The sequence below is a fragment of the Cygnus atratus genome, chromosome 2 (genome assembly GCF_013377495.2).
Source record: "Cygnus atratus isolate AKBS03 ecotype Queensland, Australia chromosome 2, CAtr_DNAZoo_HiC_assembly, whole genome shotgun sequence".
Taxonomy (NCBI): domain Eukaryota; kingdom Metazoa; phylum Chordata; class Aves; order Anseriformes; family Anatidae; genus Cygnus; species Cygnus atratus.
The window spans coordinates 43,240,419-43,259,726 of NC_066363.1; the positions used below are offsets into that span (position 1 = coordinate 43,240,419).

General features: G+C 41.9%; 1 protein-coding gene and 1 long non-coding RNA gene across 2 annotated transcripts in view; both read left to right on the forward strand.

Annotated features, from left to right (window-relative positions):
* Window positions 1-2,180: 2,180 nt before the first annotated feature.
* On the forward strand, window positions 2,181-9,745 carry LOC118249616 (uncharacterized). Its single transcript, XR_004779146.2, has 3 exons — window positions 2,181-2,315; window positions 5,303-5,421; window positions 9,326-9,745. It is a non-coding gene; the product is annotated as an uncharacterized LOC118249616 (long non-coding RNA).
* Window positions 9,746-13,757: 4,012 nt separating this feature from the next.
* The window catches only part of TGFBR2 (transforming growth factor beta receptor 2), a 58,972-nt gene continuing 53,421 nt past the window's right edge, over window positions 13,758-19,308 (forward strand). Inside the window, exon 1 of the mRNA XM_035549722.2 lies at window positions 13,758-14,085. Within this exon, the coding sequence (XP_035405615.1) occupies window positions 14,004-14,085 (82 nt within the window). The 5' untranslated portion in view covers window positions 13,758-14,003. The remainder of the gene's footprint in view (window positions 14,086-19,308) is intronic.

Here is a 19,308-nt window from a genome sequence, read left to right on the forward strand (position 1 = left end):
CTGAAGGAAAACACTCCCGATCAGCTGATCAATATGAATTGTTTACTCTCCCAGCTTGAGAATTCTTCCTGTTCAGTAAGACTTCCAGTAATTTAGGATCATTGACATCAGAAATTATAAAATCACCCAGAGGAAATAACAGTAAAATAATTATAGTCTCTGGGAAAAGGTTTAGTATTTACTTTGGTATTAAGAGCAGTGCCTTGTTAGTTGAGCCAAAGGAACGCCTGCACCCTTTCCAGAAAGATTCATACTGAATCCTGACTGATCAATGTAAATTGACATTAGCAAGGTTAAATTAGTTTGCAGATCTCTTTTTTAAAACACTGATTGAAGCTTACAATTCCAAAACCTCTAAGAAAGGCATGTTTTTTTTTTCAAGCAAAGAGGTTGAACACCTTTGAATTTGCCCATATATTATTCTTTCAAACAGCTCAGACCCAGTCACTGGTGGAATTAACTGTGCTAACCAAGTTACTAAAGGGCTTGAGCTTGAACACTAACCTCCTTACAAATACCAGTCAGTTCTAAACAATGCATTTTTGCAGTGCTCCATCTGAACAAGTCATATGCATACAGCGCATGTGATACCCTTGTCCTCCAAAGGAAGACCAGCTGGCACTGTTGCAAAAAGTTGCTAACTCTGCTCAGCTGCATGTGTAAACTGGTAGTACTTGCAGAACTGCTTATTGTCACTGGTGAGCCATTTCTTTCTAGTTCTCACCAGTAAAAATTGCTTTCCTGGCTTTAATCTCTCTGTGAAACCATTGTAGGTAAGTCTGCTGCCACAGCAATCAAACAAAATATTGTACAGTGCCAAGACATTATGCTACAAGTGAATTCTCAGCACATAATTCTCCAAGAACATCTTTCCACCCAGTTAAAAAAGGGGTGGGACTTTTACTCTTATTTCCCTTGGTGGTTTCTCCAGCAATTCTCTCCCTAATTAAAGCAATCCCAGTGCAGATTATTTTGCCTGAATTTACTTGACTGAGAGAAATGATACATACCAAAAGTTTTAAAGTACATTCAGAATGTAATGAACAGGAAAGAAAAGAAATATGAAGTAAAATGCAAGACAAGGTGTGGTTTGTGAAAGGAAAAATGAGCTAAATACCAGTTTGTTTCCAAATATCCAGCAGCAATAAGAACTTTAAAGTCTTTTTTTTTTTCCTTTTATTTTTAAGGTAGTGAAAGATCTTTCTATGAATAGTATGTGTACTTATACTGAAGTATTTCTATCAGCTTGAACAATCTATTTGCAGTGGAAGAAGTAAAGACACTAACTCTCCTAGAAAAGGTAATGTTTGAAGGACAAACTTCCCTGACTGGCAGGGCTCACCTCTCCCTGCCTCCTGTGAGGCTGGGGTTATTCTGCAGAGGTTGCTCACAGGTCTGTTCTGATGGCTCTGGAAGGGGTGCACAGGGGTGTGCTGCTGTTTCTCTAAGGGGAGCAATTCAACATCATGCTTCCTTACAGAATTCAATTCTTCACTTAATTTAGGATTAATTCTGCTAGACAGTGAATACACTAGTCCTTTGAACAACAAAGAGAGTCCTCGTACGGTGATAAATATTTACATCATTTGTGCATGTTCTGTAATGAATCTGTTTGCTGGACAAAAGCCTGTATCATTTCACTATGGCACAGTGCTGGGGAATTTCTGGTTATAGAAAAGCTGATATGTGGAAAGAGTTAAAAATATTATATTAATTACAAAGGATTTCACTTTATTCAGGTACATCTCTGCTTGCTTCCTATTTGCTGGAAATTATCCCATGTAAGTAATGAGCCCCAAAGTGCTGATGTATTGTGAGGCTGCCCCCTTCATAAATGTGGAAGTACACAAAGTGTTTTATTTCCCAGAGACACAGCCACTTGGTAGCTTGTTCCTTGGCAAAAATTTTGTGTGTGTGTGATGAAATCTTAAATGTCTTGCCTATACTCACATAATAAGAGCAGTAGCAGAGCTGAGAAGTGACCGAAAATAACCACATGAACTTCTTCCTCTTTCCTTCCTTACACAGACTAGCCTACATGTGTTGTAGCTTGATGTGACAGGTGCTGCTGCAAATGCAAGTACTTGCTAGGCCTCTTTTCTGATCTCAGAAGTTTGGTAGAGCCTTTTTGCTTTTCTAGGCACTTATAAAACCAACTGTCTTTATTAGGTCTCTGAAATGAAATTCAGATATATGAAGACTTACTTCATCCAACACAATGAAATGTCACCCAGACTCTGAAGAGAAACCGCTGGTGCGTTTTAGAGGGTGGCAGCAGTCTGGGAGCACCATACAGCACTGTGGAGGAGTGCTAGGTTAGTAATCACAGGTAACTGTGGCTGCTTAACAGTGACCACAGCCACCTCCTGCTGCTGATAGTGTTTCTTTCTACATGGCTGGAGAAACAGCTGTTTATACAAATAATCTTTATCACACTTTTACCAGGAAGTGGCTTAACATGTTTCTGAAACTGAGCATGTTCAAGTTGAGCTCATTTCATTTCAAGCCAAATACTGTTTCTGTGCTGCTCAGTGAGCACAACCCATTCAATTTAATGTTGTTACAAACAAGCAAAAAAGATAACAAATACCATACGCTTAGAAAGACTCTCTTTCCTAGAGCAAGATGTTTTCCAAAACCCTTTCCAAAACAGAACTAAGAGCAAAAAATTGTTCTAAAACTTCCGTGAGAGCCTGGGGAGTACTGTACTATATACATTACTGTCCCTTCCTTCAGACCACTGATGTCCAGAGCCATTCCGCACAACAGCAGCTTGGAACTTGGCTTTACAAAATGACAGAAACATAAAAATTGTTGCCTTGGAATGGCTCAGCAGACTTGTCTCATCTTGTTACCCTATCTCAGTATTAAATCTTTTGGAGGAAGAAACCCACCACCCCAGAAACAACTATTTGAATGCATGAGGTCAAAACAAACGAGGACTTTGACTTTTTTTTTTATATATATATTTGTTGAGTTAATACTAAGCAGAAAAGGCCGTGTATCTGATGAAATAAAATATGTTCAGAAAATGAAAATTTCTACAGGCTTAGGGTGTCAGATTGGCAACTAAAAGTTAGGCATATAAAAAATGCCTGAAAATTCTGGTTGGCATTGATCTTACCTATATTTTACCTAAATGCCTCTCTTGAATCTCTGTCAAGAAAGCAAGACTCTACTGACTTCAATGCGACAAAGATCTAGCCATAAATTTTGTACATGTAAGAGTTTTCAAAAATATCTAGAAATGGAGCTAAAAGAGAACTATGGCCCCAGACCCCAAAGCTTTGAGGAAGTTTTGGTTGGAAGACAAGCTTTGCAGCTGGGCTTTGATCTGGATGGAGCAAACCCAAACCAAGGATGAGATCTCTTGTGAATGCTGAAGAAAATTGTGTTTGGATCCAGATTCAGACTTTACAACTTGGGGCCCAACTCCTAAAATGGTGTAGATGAAGGCCAGGAAAGGCTGCCTGCTGTACAAGCAGACAGAAAGCCCCCCACCAGCTGCGTACTCTGAGCAGCCTTGCTGTCTGTGTACAATAGCGTCAGCACGGCAGGGGTAAGCCCACAAGGAAGTCTCTGTGGTAAACTGGCTTGCAAAAGCTGAAAGCGATGTGCATCCTATGTAGCACAATAGCACAAGGTTGTTCTGTGGCTGCTGCAAAACAACCTCAAATTCCTGTCTAGGGCTGCAAATGCAGCTTCTGCAAAATATGCATTACAGCTTTGAAAGCAAAATTCACACCGATTCCTGCTTGTTGCATATTGGCTTACACACACTATCAGCACCTACCAGTTCTCAGTTGTCACCACTTCTTTCACACCTGGAAGCTCGTTGCAGTCTATGATTGGCACCAACAGAGTTACAAGTAGCAGGTGGTGATGTTAGCATGCCCCAGATGAATCCCATTTGATACTGCAGATATTTTCTTGGGAGTCATCAACGTGAATACTGCAAAGAGAATCTTTCCTCCTGAAAGATCATGTAGAAGAAAAGATAATAGAGTTATGAAGTACATCCAGTGCATTCAGGTAGTAATTCTTCTGTTATACATGAGAAAACGTGTCCACAGAGTTGTGCTATACCCTGTCTTGTCCATTCATCTGCCACATACAAAAGTCAACCACAGAAATAAGACTAGAAATATACCCTTGTCTAAAAATCTGCTCAATGCTACAAGCAAAGGGACTATGCTTAAGTCACACCATTCACTCATGAGAAAAGAAACTTACTTGTTCTTCCCATGGCTCTCTCACCACCGTGCATTTTGGCTAGGGATATTTGAGCACTTCCCTGGGATCGGTGTGTCTCTTAGACTATGAGAATCATTGAGTTTCCTTTGATTCTTGGGAAGCTCGTATGGCTCCCTGGGGAGAGCTGTGGTCTGTCTGAATGCGTGGTGCAACAGTGATAACTTTAGATTGGAGAGGCCTATTCTGAGGCAAAAATAAAATTTAAATAAAATAAAATAAAATAAAATTTGTCTAATCCCTCTAGTGGTTACATACAATGATTGTATCCAGTTATGAGTTACACTTACTGCTACTTGACTATAATTCAGTGAGGTGAAGGTCTGCTTGTCTATGTAGAATAGACAAATATTACCTGGCTTCCTTCATCACCTCCATGAGCACCTTTGGTTGCCAATGAAGCCCCTAAAAAGGCATGGCATCTTTTGCCATGAGCTGGGTGGCAAGCGTGCAAAAAGACCAAGAAGGCTACAGATCTTATCTCTGTTCTACAGCTGTGTCATGCAACATGACTGAAGCTGGCAGCATTTCTCAAGGCACGTGGAGGGAATTTTGTGACTTCTAGGGAATGGTTTGTGTGACTGAAGGCTTCTGAAGCCTGTGTACTAAGTGATTGGGCTGACAGCCATGTCTGGCTTAGTATGGAGAAGGGAAGGAACAATACTTGAGCTGTGTAAATTCGTTCTTTGTCAGATTCTTATTGTTCTTTCCACCACCCAAGAGTATGAACAACATCAAAACTAATCAATAAGCAGCAGCTAGATATCCAAGTACTTAAGAGTACAAGTCAGCACTTACTCTGTGTTTTTGTGTGAAGAAAGGCGCTGATGAAAAGCCTTCTGCCAGTGATTATAGGACTGGCACCAGAAGGCTTTAATCACAGTATTAAAGGCAATTCAGTATTAAAAATAATGTTTACTTTTTAAATTCTCTTGCCCACTGCAGCTAAGTAGAAAAGAAATTAAACAACAGCCTAACAGGTGTTTTAGATTGCTTTTTTCTCTCTAATCTTTATTGCTGTTTTTGTTTGTTTGTTTGTTTTGTTTTTAAGAAACTGCGAGAGAAATACCATGTAAAAGCTTCTGCAAGAGCCTTGGAGGATGAGCCACATGGGATGAGCAGGGACATGTACCCCAGCATTCCTTCAAGGGGCATGGCAGCCCAAAGCAAGTATGTCAGAACCCTGCCAGCTGGGGCTGCTGCCCAGCAAGGCGGGCAGAGGGCTGAGCAGGCAGTGGCAGCTGGCAGGAAATCAGAGAGGCTAGAAATAGCAGTGGGGAGGCTGAGAGAGAGGAGAGGACCCAGGCACGGGGAGCAGGTGAGAGACCACACTGATAGCAGGTGGGAAGGCAGGACAGAAAGGAGGGGCTCAGAGACTGAAACATCATGCTGCAGCTCTGGGTTATGTCAGAACTATGCTGGTGTTTTATCTTTTGGTTTAGTTAGATTGAAGATAATTCTTCACTGAAGTCAGCGTAGGCTCCAGTAACCTAGATCTGAGGGTGTAAATTGGCCTAATCTATCCTTTTGCCCCTCTGGGTATCCCAGGGAGATTGCATCAAGCAACTCTGGGAGGATGTCTGAATAGGATTCATCTGAGCTAATGATTTGTTCCATGGGAAGGGTGGAAGAACTCCCACCTATGGAGAACTGTGAGACAGCACTGGAAGAATTTCAGCACTCAAATGAGTCAATTTGTGTCCTTGCTGCAAATTAAGCAGTGAAAATAGGATCTAGCCTCTCCTCACAGACATGCCACTACTCTCAGTCTTCATGTGCAGATCAGAGAGAAGTGGAAAGAGGTTCTGCAGAGGGGATCAAGCTCATTCTGCAACACAAACCCCAGTTCAGCTACACCCTGCAAGCACCACACACATGCATATGACTGCACTGGTAGAAAAAGAGGATCTGTGTCACAGCTCTTTGCAGGGCTTTACATAACAGCTTCTCAGCACATCTGAGAATAGCTAGAAGGAATTGTTGAGGGAAGTAATGGCATGGAGACAGCCTGAGCTGCTACGCTTCACTGTAGTTAACAGGGCAAAGAGAGTTCTAAAGTATATTATGTCTCTACTATTTCATAATTCTCTGCGCTTTGACTAAAAGACACTATATGAGATCCAAAAGTTTTACCACCAATAAATTAACCGAGTGTGGTTGTTGGTGGTTGTGAAACCAACAGTGTGGAACTTCTTCCGAATGCAATGTTAACGTGCACACAGAAACAGAGAGACACTTTTGAAGATGCAGCTTGTTAAGTCTTTCTAATAGTGCCACAGTTTGAAGTGGAGGTAATTACAAAGATGTTAAAAAGGGATTTATTTTTAAAATGGCAGTCTGTAATTGATGCCTAGTGGAAAAGTCAGTGTGGATAGAATAAAACACACAGAGTACATAAAGAAAAGAACATAAGAAAGAAAGAGCTATTAGAGAATAAGAGAAATAAAGGAAAGGACCCAAGGAAAGGAGGCAAAAAAGGCAACAAGATGAAGAAAAGAAAGATATGTCAGTTCAGAACAGCATGCCCATTAAAGGAAAGGCATTAAAATCATACAAGAATAATGTCATGCAGACAGCAGTAAATTACTTTTCATTTGTGATTGAGATTACTGAAGTTGATTTTTCAATCTTGTCTTATTTTTGAATCACAATAAAAAAAATCATCATAGAAAGTTAGAGATGAAAACCAGGCTAGTATTTATGGCAGACAAAAACATGCATGAAATAGCAAATACTGTAAAAGCCCTTCAGAAAATTCAGCCTGACTTCAACAGGATCTCCTCACTTCCTAATCAGCATCATTACACTTTCCCAGACAACATCCAATTCCCTTGTCTGGCTGCCTTATTTACCTCACCGTAAAGCCTCAACTCCTCAATTTCTAAACAGTTTTCATATTACATGGGCAGCAGTCCCTCAGGATAGATCAAACTGTGGAAGTCCTGGGCTAGATGTGTCCTTATCTGTATTTCAAAGCATTTGAAGATACAAGTATCAGTTGCGCTCTCATCCCTCATCAGTCTCAATTGCACCTCAGTTTGTACTAGGCAGGAGAATTACCACATCACTTTCTCCAGCCATAGGTCACCAGAGACGTGAAAATGTTCTTATAGACAGGGCAGAGTTGAGTAAGAAATGTTACACGCCTCTGTATGGAGGACTGAATTTAAGCCAGTGCCATTAATTTGTTCCCTGCTCTCAGTCAGTATCTGGATATAGACCCTGGGGATCTGACACTCCAGAAATGCCAAACTGACAGAAAATGCATAGTGTTATTTCTCCATAGACAGTGGAGACAATCATGCCTCTTTTATTAACTGCAAAGCATCTAATTCTCAGTTCCGTTAAGGACAATTTATAACAGTTTAATATAGTAAAATGGTAATAAAATGGGTGTAAATTGCACTAAAGCTTTTTCTAATGGCCCTTATGTTGCCGTAGTGATGTAGAGAGCCTTGAATATCACTGAGGCTGTGGATTAGCACTCCCTTGTGGATCTCGCAGAAGTCCTTAATTCCCTTGGGGCTTGGCCCCATCCACCAGATGGAGTTGCTATCCTTCACACATATCAAGAATTTCAGGTGAGCACTGTGTAATGTGGACTGCCCAGCATTAACCAGCTCTAGCTAAGAACTGAAACTATTGAAGGCAGCCTTGCCAGTCTTGCCTGAGCTGTTAAGAGAAAAGTCTGCCCACCATTCGGGGCTGGTAGGACTGTGAGATGTCCTACCCATCTGGAAGGTAGGAGAGACTGTGTCCACAGTCTGAGAACTGGGCTCACAAGCTAGTTTAATAATGGTGTCAAGTCACAAGAAAAGAAAAACAGCAAAAGTGAATGGTAGCATCTGAGTTAATTGCAAGCCACAGTCAGCCCATTCATTCCATGGTCAGCTCTGTTGCAACAATATCCAACTCCCAGGGCGTTCTGAATCCTCATGTACTGCATGCTTCTGACCTCTGAAGCACAGTAGCCACCTCCTGCGACCACAGATCATAAAGTTGCCTTGCAGATAAAAATTATGGAACCATGAGTTTCCTTCCTGAGAGGAACAGCTGTGCTATTGCAAATAGATTTATTTAAAGATCCTGGTCAAATGAGTCAGTTTAACATCATCAGTGTACTGCATTCCTGAATAACACAGGCATGATCTTCTGCCCGGTAGGGTGGGAGGATACTTTCCTTGTTTCTGGGGCTTTGCGGTTGAAGTATTTGGATTCTTTCAGATTAGATTTAGGGATATACTCTATCATAGATTCACAACTGCCTTTCGTTCCAGTGGGAAAAATGAAACAGAAGGGCCTCTACGTTATGTTACTTAGGTTCTTTGACAGTTTCAGATATTTTCTGAGGCTTGGCATCCAATGCCCAAATTCTCGCTAAGGAAGATCCTAAAATAACAAGCTTTGATGAAGATAAATAGTACAAATTATGTGTAAATGGAGACAAGTTCCATGAGTAACAATATTTTTGAGAAAAATAAGTGTGACTGTATATCTGCAATAATTTGATTCCATGAATGTTGAAAATGCTATTTCGTCTAGATTTAATTTTATGAGTTCTTTGTACATGTAAAAGTGTTGAGATGAGAAAGCATGCTTACGGAAACGTACAAAGTTTTTCCCCAGCTCAGATACCAATCATGAGAAGTATGTGAAACTGAAGAAAACAGTATAAAATTCTTGAAATATTCTTTGCTTACAGAAAATTAGAATGGAGTTCTTCATGTAAAATGTTGTGTGGTGAGATTAATGGTGCTTCCTGCTTCTGACAGGGCCAGAAGCACTGAAGGAACAATATATTTTCTGACACTTTTGTACTTCAGCTTTCACTATTAGAGATATTTATACATACACAGTAAACACAGAACAAGCCAATTCAGTGAACCCTAAAAGATAGATAAAAGTAGATAAAAGTCAGAGATCCTGTGAGCAGCAGTGCCCTGAGAGTCTAGTGCTAATTTGAATAATATTTCAAAACTTTATTTTGCTAAGTGTCATTCATGAGATTTGTACAGAAAGCATTACTAAGATAAATCTTGAAGATAACATTATTCATTTCCTCTGATGTATGCAGGAGTTGATAACAAGCTGATTGCCTCCTTCTGATGGATGATTACACACAACAGATGTTTTAATTTGATTATATCTGTGAGATAAGCATAATGCTGTGTTAAGTCCAAACACTTTTTATTAGTCTTTCAAAACATTTTGCATTGCATGTAACCTTTTGTAAATGTCCTTGCTCGAGGCCGCATGTGTTCCTGTAGCAGTGCAAATTATTAGCAAGAAGTTCAAACCAGTGATTATGCAAAAGAAGAAAACTGCATTTAATAGTAGCTGTAATTCTGTGCTCTCTGATAACCTAAATGAAGAGAGAAATACGATGCAAGCAATGATACAAGCACAATTGTGTAACGCTACTCTGTAGAGGTCTGTGTGTTGTTCTTCAGCAAAGGATTCACAAAATGGGTAGAGCTTTTATCAAGAATGCTGAAAGGCCAATATGCCATGCCAAGAACCCTGAATTTGAAAATTAGCAGGCAAATGTCAGCTTTGTGAACAGAGTACTGCAGGGAACATAAATTTTGGTTTGCAGACAATATAAGGTTACAAAGTTTGACTCTGATTTGAACTGAAATGTCAAAATTTCCCTGAAAATAAACTTCTTCCTTCACTGCAGTGAAATCAAAGTGTTGTATGTTGCTCTCATGTCTTGCTTTTACATGTAAAATGGTGAGAACAACAAAAAATGCAGAACTAATTGGTTGCTTCAAAACAAAAAAAAATGATCCATATCATATGAAAAATGTCAAAATCGGATGTGTCAAATTTGAAAACAAAAATCCTCTTTTCTTTTGAAAGTAATATGACAAAATGTATTCAGTCATCTATGTTTTGATTTTGGTCACACTACTTATTCCAGTGGTGTAATTAATAGTTTTGTTAAAGCAATATCATCATCCTGCGTTCCTGATTGCCGTGTTTCTTTCCAAACAGACATCACAGGCAGTAATTCCAATGTTTGCCAGTCAGTAAAGCATCCTGTAGCTTATAATATATGATGTATGCAATTCAAGGACCATTTCCTTTAGGATTCACATTGTCTAACCTCAGATGCCTAAGAAGTAGGTGTCTGGGCTAAGAGCATTCGGTGTCATCAGCTCACGTGTCTAGAGGTTTTCAAAATACCTAGAATCCTCTTAATTCTCTTATGACAGAAGGGATTTAGGTGGCCTAACATCTTACTGCTACCATAAGGGCAATTCTGCTCATCCAGCCTTTGTTTTCTCTCCTTTGGTCCTTGAGCCTGATCTGGGCCTAACTCACTACAGTCAAATAAATGAGACTGCTCCTTTAGATGGTGCAAAAGCCTCTAAGTTGTCTCCACCAAACCTCACTTTGAGGCTAACTTCTAGACAGCTAAAAGTAAGGTGAGATCTTCTCACCCTAAGCCACATACGTCTGCTTATTGTAGGCATGCATACTATCTTGTGTTAGTGCAGCTGCATAAGCCTTATTTAATTCTGAGTCAGTAGATCTGGGAAGTAGCATGTTGTGGGCTTTTAAGCAAAGCAACACTGGACCTAATAAACTAGTCAAAATATCAGCTTTACTGCGCACATCACCAGTTCTTGGCTTTGGGCAGAGCGATTTAAGTTTAAAGTGTATGCTATGTACAGTGAAACTACAGTTTTTAGTAACAATGCAAATTCTGTGGAAGCTTGAAAGTATTCTTCGTATGAGAATAATGCTGCAGTCTGCATGGAATTTTGACAGAAATATGATACTGCAAGCTGAGAAATGCTTGGAATAGTAAAGAGAAATCATTTGTATTCAGTAGGTTTTATGGACTGCTGTAAAAAGTTGTACCCAAAACTGCAGCATGAAGCACTTTGTGTTGTCTTCACTAGAAGGCCCCTGAGGTGCAGGAGGTACCAGTTTCTCTGTGTTCTGGGCATCTCTTTTTAAGGCTCAGAAAGAAAACACACAGCATTCAGTATTTCAGTATTTTGCCTTTCTGAGTAGTGAACTGAAGTTAGCTGACCCTTCCTCATCCAGCCAGGCTGGAGTTAATTATTTACAGCTTCAATCTGTGGCACTCCAGTGCTGGTTCTTTCGTACTTCAGTCAGGGTGAAGTTAAATATTCACAGTTCCAATCTAGAAGTAATAAACTGCACTCTGCAAATAGGGAACTGGGAACTATGAACAAGGAAATGGAAATAAATGACCAGCTTAGTCTTGTTTTATATATTTTGGTTGTCCAGGAAATCCTGATTAGGTTGCATTTGGGCCCTAACAGGGAAGCTTACACTATTCATAAAGGCAGGACAAGGTTTTGTTAATAGGCCAGCCTGGGACAAATCTCTGAGCAAAATGGGGTTTTACTTCAACTTGAGTGTGGACTTCTGTGACAGTTATTCTTCCACTGTGGATATCAAGGCAAGATATATTCCTTCCACCCAAAACCTTTCCTGTAGCACCTACCCTCTCATGAGCTATCTGAACACCCAAAGAGAGACTGTAGCACCTCATCTCTGCATGACATGTCTGGAAATAAAAGCAATGCTCAGGTGGAAGAATCAGACTTCTGAAGTCCACCTGTAGCAGACCTCTTCCTTACTGAGGAACAGGGGCTGCATTGCCTCCTGTGAGAGAGAGGAGAGCCGTGCTGCCAGGCTGCAGTCAGGGATGTGAGACCACTGGAGACCATAGGCCTCCCCAAGGCCTCCAGCTCCTGCAAGCCCCTTTCCTGCTCCCAGACCCCGGACGAGAGACACTGGTCAGAAGATGTGGGACAAGAGCCATGGCACTTTTGTGAAGGAGAGAGATGCACGTGAGGCAGAGGCCAGCTCACCAGGTCACACCTGGATTGTGACAGGTTTGAACAGTAACACTAAATCTGTATTTAATGGCTTTTTAGCTTCTTTCCATATTGGAAGTTAGTCACCAAAAACTAACAGGAGAGCCCAGTCATTATACATAGCCAACTTTCTAAGCAAACAGCAACGCTTTGAGGCCTGCAGCTTGACAGCCACAAGGAAAGGGAAAGGTATACAGTTATACAGTATATACTGCTGGGCATTCAGAAATGTTTTCATTCAAGTGGATTGCTGAAAACACAGCCATCTTCTAGCATAGGGTTGATGTACAGGACTTGATAACATGCTGGTCTGTCCTCAGCCTGAATCCAACTTTTTCCTGACCTTTGGAAGGTGGCGACTGTATTTGAGTGAATCTTAACTGTACTTAAAGGGGGTTGAGGAAGAGGAAAATGCTCTTGCTTTATGAGAATTTGCACCATAAACTGGTCTGCACTGTGAAAATATGCATTTAGGGAGTTTTAAAAACTAAATTTACATAAAATCACAATGTGATTTTTTATGTCTGTTATAGGCCAATTAAATGCATTATGCAAACATTTCCAAATTCATACAGAGTTAATCTGGGACATTCAGAGCATGATTATGTATATTTCCCCAGAGGGCTTAGTCCTTTTTCTGAAATACCCCAAACTGTACCTCTAACTAGCACTGTAATTGAGACAGAAATGAATCAACAACATTTGAACAGGCACTCTCAACTTGTCTCCATGGGCATCAGTTTACCTTTTATTCAATGCCCAGCCATTTAATTCAGAGAAGATGACTTTGTGGACCAAAAGTGGGTCTCAAGACCTATGCAATGGCTGGATTTATATTGGCAGAAGGCTCAGGCTTAATTAAGCCTAAACCTGCTAAGGGTCTAATGGTTCTCCCAGTCTCTGCCTTGCCATGCAAAGCTGGCATCACTGGTATGTTATCACTCACTGAATCCCTCATGCAATTTCCTCCTTCTGGAGAAATCTGTGACAAAACTAAATGGCGTTGGAGTGAGGAATGGTGATGAACTTCATGTGTGTCACACGTGCAGCTTTTTGGAGCAAGTGGTGTGTGTCCAGGCCTTTGGGGAGCAAAATGAAAACATAAAAATAAAAAAAAGAGGTAGGTGACAAGTTGTCACAGTCTTCTTCAACATCTGCAAGCTGAGTGCCTAGCAAGTCTGTGCGAACATTTCCTGTTATTACCCCGACTTCAGCCTCCCCTGCCCCCTGCTTTAATTCAGCCGGGGCTTTTCCATCTCTGCACCCGGAGGGGAGAGGGGATGCAGCATCGCTGGGCACAGGGATGGGGATGCAAGGAGCAGCTCCGGGGAGCCCAGTGCCCCGGACGGCAGGAGTGCCGGGCCCCTGCCAGCCCCCGGGAGGAGGAAGAGGAGGAGGAGGAGGGACGGGTCAGGCTCGCCCTTGAGCCCCTCTCTGGGGGCTTTGCCCGGTCCCCGCTCGGCAGGGAGGCGGACGAGGGTAGCCGGGCTGCACGTCGGGGCTGGTGGTGGGAGAGCCGGACCTGCGGGGGGCTGGCCTCTGGCAGATGATTGACACCAAGCTGGGTGAGGTTTAAAAAAAAAAATAGAAAAAAAAGAAAAAGAGCGAGCGCAGGGGAGGGGAGTGAATGCGAAGCGGGGGGGGGGGAGAAGGAACTACTGTAAGAGTAAGAAAGTCCTGCCCAGCTGTTTGCGAAGTTTAAGATTTCCTGTTTCCCCTGCAGCACCGAAGTTTGCAGTGAGTCACCCGCAGTCCCGAGCGGCGAAGCGCGCAGCCCGCTCCCCCACCGCCCTGCCAGCCGCGGCCTCCCTCCCTCCCTCCTTCCCTCCCGGCCTCCCTCCCAGCCTCCGTCCCTCCCGGCCGGGCCGAGCCGAGCCGAGCCGTGCCGCGATGACTCCGCGCCTGCCGAGCAGCCTGCGGGCGCTGGCCCTGTGGGTGCTCGTGGGCAGCTCGCTCCCCGCCGCGCTTCGGGGTAAGTCCCGCTTGACAGTGTCTCGGGAGGAGGAGGAGGAGGGAGAGGAGGAGGAGGAGGAGGGCTCGGTTGCTAAGAAAGTTTGGAAGCTGGAAACGCCACGGGAGGGGGCAGCGCGGTTGTTTGGTGCCCTGCTGGAAAAAGTAACGCCGGGAGAAAGGACCGGGGGATCCGCGGCAAAGCCCGGGGTCCGCCCGCAGAGGGGAAAAATGGGGAGAAAAGGGAGAATTTGGCAGGGAACGAGGCACGGTCGTGGCCGGCCGGGGGAGCCCGGGGAGGGCAGCCGGGGAGCCGGCGGCTGGCCCTGCGGCGGCGGCACCTGGGGCCGGGCCGCACCGGGGCCCCCCGGGCACTTTTCTGCGAAGACATCCTCAGAGAGAGGCTCTGCAGGCTGTGGCTTGCGGGATTGCTCGCGGGGAGGTTTGGAGCCTCGGTGGCTGCTGCGAGAGCAAGGTCCCTGCCCCGAGGAGCTTCTTTTTGGTCCCCGTCCTGCCGGTGCCGTGCGAGGTAGCATCGGTAACCGCAGGGCTAGGCCCTAAATCACTGTGCTGCACGACTGGTGCACCTAAAAAAAGAACCTCGGAGTGCTCCAGGTGTTGGTTTTGCAGCAGTTTTGAAGTATTAAGTGTGTTTCTGAGGTGTCCTATGATAGCCAGTGCCTGGCTTTAGCCCTCAGGTCAGATGCAGGCACACCTGAGCTCCTGCAAACTTTGCTCTGTGCCCTCCGATTGTCCCCAGTCGTCCACTCGTGGTCAATAACAATCCCAGAACTGTTATTAAAACATAAGAATGTGAAGGAGAGAGTTCCTGCATGCTCACTGCCAATAACTCTGTACAGCGTGAGTAACTCCATGCTTTATTAATAATCCTGTCAAAGTCAACAGGTTTCGCATACCTGCAAAGTTACTCATGTGAGCTTAGGTCAGATGAATAAAAAAACAATTCAAGAATAAGGCGCGGTGGTGTCCCAGAGCTCAATCATGTTATTAGTTTAAATTTGAGGTGTGCGGCTTCTTACTGATTTTGCTACGTATTGATACTGCTGATCGATATAAGTCATACTTAACTAGTGAGGGCTCTTATGTTGACCCCAGCCCCAGATTTGTTTTTTTATTCCTATTACACACATCTTTAAATGAAAAAGCTCCACTTTTGTTACTCGTGTCATTTACTATTACGCTTTCTTCACTCAGCCTGTATAGACCTTTATCTACAGTCTATAATAACCAAAACTGTGTTCACCTGTTGTTAGGTAATTTGTAGCTTCAAAACTTGTTGAAAAATGTTTTAATAACTACTGTAGTGTTTTATTGTGTGCATAGCAGGTAAAGTTGCTCAGAAAACAACAGTTCCGTTGGGGGCAGAAAGTTTGGGGTTTGGATATTGGTTGTTATTTGGCACCAAAATGAAAACTAGAGCTGCCAAATATTTTGGGGAAAATAAAATGGGGGGGAAAAAAAAGCTACTGACTCACTATAGTAATCTGACTGACTGCTATAATAATCCATAGCTCAACAGGTTGGAGAGGATGAGGCAGGAGAGATACCAGTCACTTCCCAGGTGTGCCTGCTAACCACCTGATGCTTGTTGGTGAGGAGGTTGATAGAATCCTAGGTAAATTTTTTTCTGAACTCTGTTCACAGCAGATTATTAGACAAGGACAGCACATTCCCATAAAGAATCTGGAGAAAACTACAAATTCACAAACAGGTCCAATAGCCACTATCTGCTTTGAAACAGATGCCCTAATCTCCTGTGCTAGACACAAGCAATTAAAGTTTTTTCCATAAAGTAAGGGGACAATGTGTGGGTTTTTTTTGTGTGTGTGGTTGTGAATGCTACATTATGTGTTTAACCAATAAATGGCAGTGCAAACCAGCAGTTGGCTACACAAGAAATTGATGCTGCTGTGTCCAAGTGAATACAAATTTGTAATTTGCATTTTGGGTATTAAAAACAGAAATTTGTGCTTTGGAATGATCTGTGTAATAGTTGCTTATTTCTGCATATCTGGAACCTAATTTCTCCATTCATTCAAGCTCTCACTTGCATTATTGTCTCCTTATCTTTTAAAAGCCATGTGATAGTTGATTTAATAGTAGTAAAATCAAACGTAGAGCTTCAGATAGTTGCAAGAGGGAAGTATGAGAACAAACATATTCATAACATGGTGGAACATGTTTGTAACACGATCAAATCTAAAATGCATTCCTGTCCCCCACTAAAGCTCTGGCAAATTTCCAGTGATTTCAGGAGGGACGTTGGAACAGAACAGAGATATTATTGCGATTTTTCTATTTATGGGGTATCCTTGAATTCTGAGAACTTTATACCTGAGACTTTGAAAATCACTTTTATTTAATTGCTGTTCTGAGCTCTTTGGCATTAACATACTAATATAATATTCAGATGGTGAATTCCGTATAGGAATGGTTTCTATCAGAAAATGATGAGCCAGATCTTAAGCTGCTGCAAATGAATGTAGTTCCATTAGTGTCAGTGAAGTTACATAGAGCTATAGCACATGAGTTTCCTAAAACTGTTTCAAAAGCAATTTCCAAAAAAAAAGGGCAATGGAATATATCACTTTTTCATATTCGTATTTTTTGCTTATATTTTGTAAAACTATTATATGACCTACATTTAGCCAAACAGCATCGCTTCAAAATCAAATACTTCTTTCTGGGATGAGTTATTATAGTTTCAAAGGTTCAGTGTGCTATAATGATGGCTGATAAAAGTTGTCATTGTGACAAAGCTTATCCTGAACTCAGGAGCAAAGATGGTGTCAGACTTACTAAGGCAAAAAAAAACATTTTTTTTCTTTTTTTTTTTTTTCTTTTCTTGTCCCTTCTCAGAACTAGTCTTTTAGAAAAGAGTTCCACTTTGGCAGGGGGGAGAGTAAGCTGTCACTGTAGCACCAGTTGTTGGGGTTTCCCATGATCATATTTCCTCTGCGAGATATTTTTAAGATGATATTTTTGCATTCATGGCATAGGGAGTTTTTTGTCTGTGCCATGTTCACTTTGTATCACTTCTCTGACCTCAGAAGGTATGTGCCTTACTTAAAGGTAGCAAGAATGAGCACAACCAGCTGTTTGGGGTCAATTTATTAATGTCTTGGACTTTGCATAACCAAATGCATTTCTGTCAGCTAGATTGAAATATTATCGCTAGCACAATGACAGATTTTGACCTGAGAGTGATCCGTGCAGTCTCCACACTGGCTGGCATGTCTGCAGGTCAGTGTTGGTGGCACAGTGACAGTCAGGGCTTCCAGCCACCTTTGTGGCTCCGTGGTCCTGAGCTCAGCAGGATGGAGGTGTCCACATCTCCTCTGATGTCTGGTGAGCAGAGCAACCAAGGGGTGCTCCAAGGCAGGTGGGAGCAGTGGTGCAATGTCATCTTTGCCACACCAGGAGCTCTTTGACTCGGGAGATTACCAGGTAGGCACGTCCTATGGACATAAATTGGCTCGTACCACCAGAGCATTGCGAACTCAGTAAAATGGACTAAGATATAAACTAGTTCTGTGCAGATGTTGGAGAGCACAAGAGATCTCCAGCACAGAGGAGTAGAGAACCAGTCCTGTCATGAAAAAGAAATTTGGTTAAGTCCTAGTCTAAGAGGTTTAAAGCTGAGATTTTGTTTTACTTAGTAGGTCTTTAGCCTTAAATTTAGTTGGGGTTAGAGGAGTTGTTTGTGGGTGTTTTCTTGTTTTGTTTTGTTTTTGTTTGTGTATTTGTTCTGTTTGTTTTTAGAGAATAATGGGAACAGGTTTTTAAACACTTATAATCAAGAATAAAATAAAAAGTGGGGGCAAAATACTTGTGCTTTTTTATGAACTAGAAGATTAAAATAGACCAAAATAAATCAGAAAAAAAATACGCCTCGTTTTTGGCAGAGCAGTTAGGATCCCTTTGGAAGTTTAACTTTGCTGCCAGGTGGAAGTGATAGGAGTCGTACTAAGAAACAGTGCAGAAGCTTCTTACTATGTTAAGTAGGAAGGGATATACAGCAATTGCTGTTTTAAGCTGTGAGTTGGTACTATATATTTACAAGATTGGGCTCTCAGCCTTCGGTTGTTATTTCTTCATAGTACAGCTTTATTCTGGCATAAAGACAGACTGGCAGGACTGACATTGGTTGAATACAACCAGTTACATCCTGCTGCCTGAAAGCACACAGGTTTAGTTAATATACAGATGTTTAGGTTAAGATACACTGAGAGAACAAACCACTTCAAACACCATCAAGCCATGAAAAGTTATCCATATTAGTAATTAAAACTAACTCATCTCACCAGGACTCGCTGAATTCTATTTCTGTTGGTGACAACATGCCATCACTTGCGTCCATTAACTTCTAGGTATTTAAACAGGATTTACATTTGAACATGTGTCAAGGGATTTGCCCCTGCAGTCCATATGGATTCAGGGACTGATGTCCATTCATTTGCCTTGCTGCAAAGTTCAGCAACTGTTTCAGATTTAAAGAAACAATAACATTATAGTGGTAGGAGAAATACTAAATGCTGATTTGTCAGTGTTCGTTCATTTTTTTCAATATGCCATTTATGCCATTTCTTTTTTTTTTTCTCTTGCTCTGAATGCCATTGTAGTTGTTACAGATGGAACTGCCAGTCCTTTTTTTTTTTTTTTTTTTTTTTTCATATGGGTTTTAAAGCCTTTTCACCTCTGGGAAGATCGTCTGGGGGAAGGAGTAGTTTTCCTTTGCTCAAACAACTGGTATTTAGCAGGAACTTCCTGCTGGCATTCATCCCTGAGTTAATCTGGTTAGAATTAGAGCTGGTTGAGAGCTTTTGACACTGTTTTTCATGGGAAAATGCTGATTTGTCAAAACTGAAACAATTTGTGGAAATGTACCAGTTTGTATTAAACTTTCATCAGGAAACAGTTTTTTTTTTTCCTAGTTCAGGGTGGAATTTCTGATACGGAAGTGACAGAAAGAGAAATCATTAATCAATAATTAGACTAATCACTGGTCAAGGATGGAAGAAAAGCAGGATCAAGTGCCTGCCCTGACTCAGACAACATCTGAATCTGGAGCTCCCCCTGTCCACTGTCTCCAGGATATTGGATGGTTGTCAGTTCCCCTCATCTTGCATGCATGAGCAAACATCCCTGCACTACTTCAAATTATTTTTGTTTCACTCTGGTTGTGAATATGAAAATGTATGAATTGTTACGGGGTTTCGTGGGA